Below are 3,263 nucleotides of genomic sequence, written 5' to 3'. Positions count from 1 at the left end.
CTGTCTCAAAAAAAAAAAAGACTCTGTCTCAAAAATAATAATAATAATAATAATAAAATAGAAAGATCAGTTAGGCACAGTGGCATAGGCCTGTATTCCCATCTAATAAGGAGGCCGTTAAGATGTTATCTTAACACCTGGGGACTCCAGTTGCTTGGAAGACTATTGTTTTTATCATGTGGTTAATTTACTTTTTAAGGCTAGTTAGATGCCAAGAATTTTCTTTGAAAGGGATTCAGATTTTTATTTCTATGCCTTGGCTCTGCTTGGGGAAAAGCCCTCCCCTTACCTCCTCCCATCCCCTGGATCCTAAGAGGTGTCCCTGCTCCAAATCTCACTGGGGACTTCCATCTTTGGTGTGCAAGAGCCTACAAGGCCCAGACCACCCTATGCTTTTCCCTCCCTCCCTAATTCCATCTGACCACTCCTGGAATACCCCAGCTGACATCCAGCCTCCGGGTCTTTGCACTGGCTGTTCCTTCTCTGAATCTGCATTTAGCACCTGCAGGCACTCAGTCAACATGGATGATGGAGCTAGACTTTCCTCCCACAGGTAGCCGGCACCTGTCCTTGGAGTGTGACCTGCAGCATCTGTGGCAGGTGGGATGATGGACCTGGCCTATGTCTGCGAGTGGGAGAAATGGCCCAAGAGCACTCATTGCCCATCTGTGCCGCTGGCCTGTGCCTGGTCTTGCCGCAATCTCATTGCCTTCACCACGGACCTGCGCAGTGATGACCAGGGTGTGCCTGCCCACCCTGCTCCCTTATACCATCTCCCCCAATCACGCTCTTATACTCCGGCCCTCATCCATCACTTGGGGTATTGAGAGTGGCGCAGAGAGTAGATTCTGTGCCCCACCCCCACCTCCAAACCTGGTGCCCAGAGATGCTGGGGTCAACACAGTGTGGATGGAGCATTGTTCCAGTGGGTAGTCAGCTAAGGCTTGTCAGAGGCTTCAGCCCCAGTTCTCCAGATTGTACATGTCACTGTTTGGCTTTTGAAAGCCTTTGAGATTTAGGGCTGTGCCTGTCTCTTCTCTATTGTTTGAGTAATATGTGCTTATTAGGGAAAATTAGGATAATTTGTTATCTTCTGTAGAAAGACTGACTGTTAGCATTTTGGGTCATTTTCTTCCAGTTTGTTTTCTGTCTCCTTTTGAAAATATGGTCATAGCCACACTAGCAGTCTATCCCAGGCCTGTCTCATCTTCCCCTGGGGAGACTGCCTGTTCCTCAGCTGTTTTATGGCTGTCACTGTGGCTTTCCCGTAGGTGGAACACATGCTAGCTTTCTACTCCAATCTTGCCTGGCATCACCATCATCTTAGAGCCTTGGTGCCAGGCCATGCTGACCATGTCCTATCCCCACAGACCTGACCCGTGTGATACACATCCTGGACACAGAGCACCCCTGGGACTTGTACTCCATTGCCTCAGAGCATAGTGAGGCCATCACTTGTCTTGAGTGGGACCAGTCAGGTGAGTGACCCTCGACCCCAGATCACAGGTCAGCATGCCCTGGCAGTCTTCTGGACCTAGTGCTGGGACTGCAGCCCTCAGCCTATGACTTTGCAGCCACTGCTCCTCCTGCAGTGTCTTAAATGCTCCCATTCCATGTGTCCAGAGCTCTCCCCAGAGCATGCCTGATGCCAACCTGTTGTCTGCCTTTGCCCAGGCTTTCAGCCTCTCCCCCAAATGGGCTTCTCTCAGGCTCCTGAATTGTTCTCCATCAGTGGAGGGTTTGTGATGCCATTTGTCACCTGCAGGGTCCCGGCTCCTGTCAGCAGATGCTGATGGGCAGATCAAGTGCTGGAGCATGGCAGACCACCTGGCCAACAGCTGGGAGAGCACAGTGGGAAGCCTGGTGGAGGGGGACCCCATCGTGGCTTTGTCCTGGCTGCATAATGGGGTGAAGCTGGCATTGCATGTGGAGAAGGTGGGTGTCCTGTCTGAGTGAGCAGGTGAGGTGGAAAAGATTGTGTCACCGCACATCCACCTGCCATCCTATCTCCTCTCTTTCCACCAACATCATCTCGTTTTTTTAATCCTTGAGCCTGGCTCACACTTAACAATCGAGCTTTCACTTAGCACCTGTGTTTTTAGCGCTGCCCATTTAATTGATAGTAGCTGTTCTCAGCTATTTATATAACTGGTGGCTTCTGTCCTTGGTGAACCACCTATTTTTTTCCTTTTTTCCTTCTCCATAAGAGGTTAAACTTAGTGAGCCACCTATTCAAATGATAGCCACTCTCCTCAACATGCTGACTATTTAGCTAATGCCTGCTATCCTCAGAAGCCAGCCTACCCTTTGATTCAGTAACATCCCAGAACTCCTCTCTCCATATCCTATGATTTAGCTCAGTATCAATAGTTAAGAGTGGGAGTAGACAGGATTGGGGGCACCTGAGTTCAAATCCTGACTTCATACGCTCTGGTATTAGTTTCCTTATTAAAAGTGAGATCACCTGGTGGTGCCCATGGCACAGTGAGTAGGGCACCGGCCCCATCAGGAGGTGGGTTCGAACCCAGCTCAGCCAAACTACAACAAAAAATAGCCAGGCGTTGTGGCAGGTGCCTGTAGTCTCAGCTACTTGGGAGGCTGAGGCAAGAGAATCGCTTAAGCCCAAGAGCTAGAGGTTGTTGTGAGCTGTGACGCCATGACACTGTACCGAGGGCAACAGAGTGAGACTGTGTCTCTAAAAAAAAAAAAGTGAGATCACTGTGAGGGCCCTAGGAGAAGGCATGGCAGGGGCTCTGCTCAGGGCCTGGCGCAGGGTGATAGCCCTATAATTGTTGTAGGGACTTACAGCTTAACTCTTTCCATTTGTATGCTTGAGCTGGCCCCTCCCAGGAACCAGTAGGCCTTTTCAGAGTAAGGGCAACAGGACAAGATCTTTCTTCTCACCCCCTTCCCTGAGTGTCTCTCCAGGGACTGCTTGTGGTCAGTGCATGCCAACCTGTTCTCTGCCATTTACCCAATCTCTCCCCCAAATGGGCTTCTCTCAGGCTCCTGAATGTTCTCTGTAGGAAGGAGAGTTAACTTCATACATGGGTAGGCCTTCCAAACTGCACTCCCCACTCTACAGGGCTTGTTGGTCTGTTTTGGGGGGGGTTTGGTAACAGCTTTATTGAGATAGAACTTGGAGGGCGGCGCCTATGGCTCAGTGAGTAGGGTGCCAGCCACATATACCGAGGGGGGCGGGTTCAAACCCGGCCTCAGCCAAATTGCAACAAAAAAAATAGCCGGGCATTGTGGCGGGCACC

At 50.5% G+C, this 3,263-nt stretch overlaps 1 protein-coding gene across 2 annotated transcripts in view; it reads left to right on the top strand.

Moving 5' to 3' along the window:
- MED16 (mediator complex subunit 16) overlaps positions 1–3,263 on the top strand; it is a 28,209-nt gene that overhangs the window by 1,990 nt on the left and 22,956 nt on the right. The window contains exons 2-4 of one of the 2 annotated variants that reach the window (XM_012804526.2): positions 554–741; positions 1,371–1,478; positions 1,766–1,935. In XM_012804526.2, coding sequence (XP_012659980.1) covers positions 606–741; positions 1,371–1,478; positions 1,766–1,935 — 414 coding nt within the window. In that variant the 5' untranslated portion in view covers positions 554–605. The remainder of the gene's footprint in view (positions 1–553; positions 742–1,370; positions 1,479–1,765; positions 1,936–3,263) is intronic. The other variant, XM_023512542.1, reaches the window with a different exon arrangement.

This window comes from Otolemur garnettii, unplaced genomic scaffold (genome assembly GCF_000181295.1).
Source record: "Otolemur garnettii isolate 467f Iridium unplaced genomic scaffold, OtoGar3 scaffold00029, whole genome shotgun sequence".
In the NCBI taxonomy this organism is placed as follows: Eukaryota; Metazoa; Chordata; class Mammalia; order Primates; family Galagidae; genus Otolemur; species Otolemur garnettii.
Note: the sequence above shows the minus strand (reverse complement) of the source record. Positions and strands in the feature narration are given on the sequence as shown.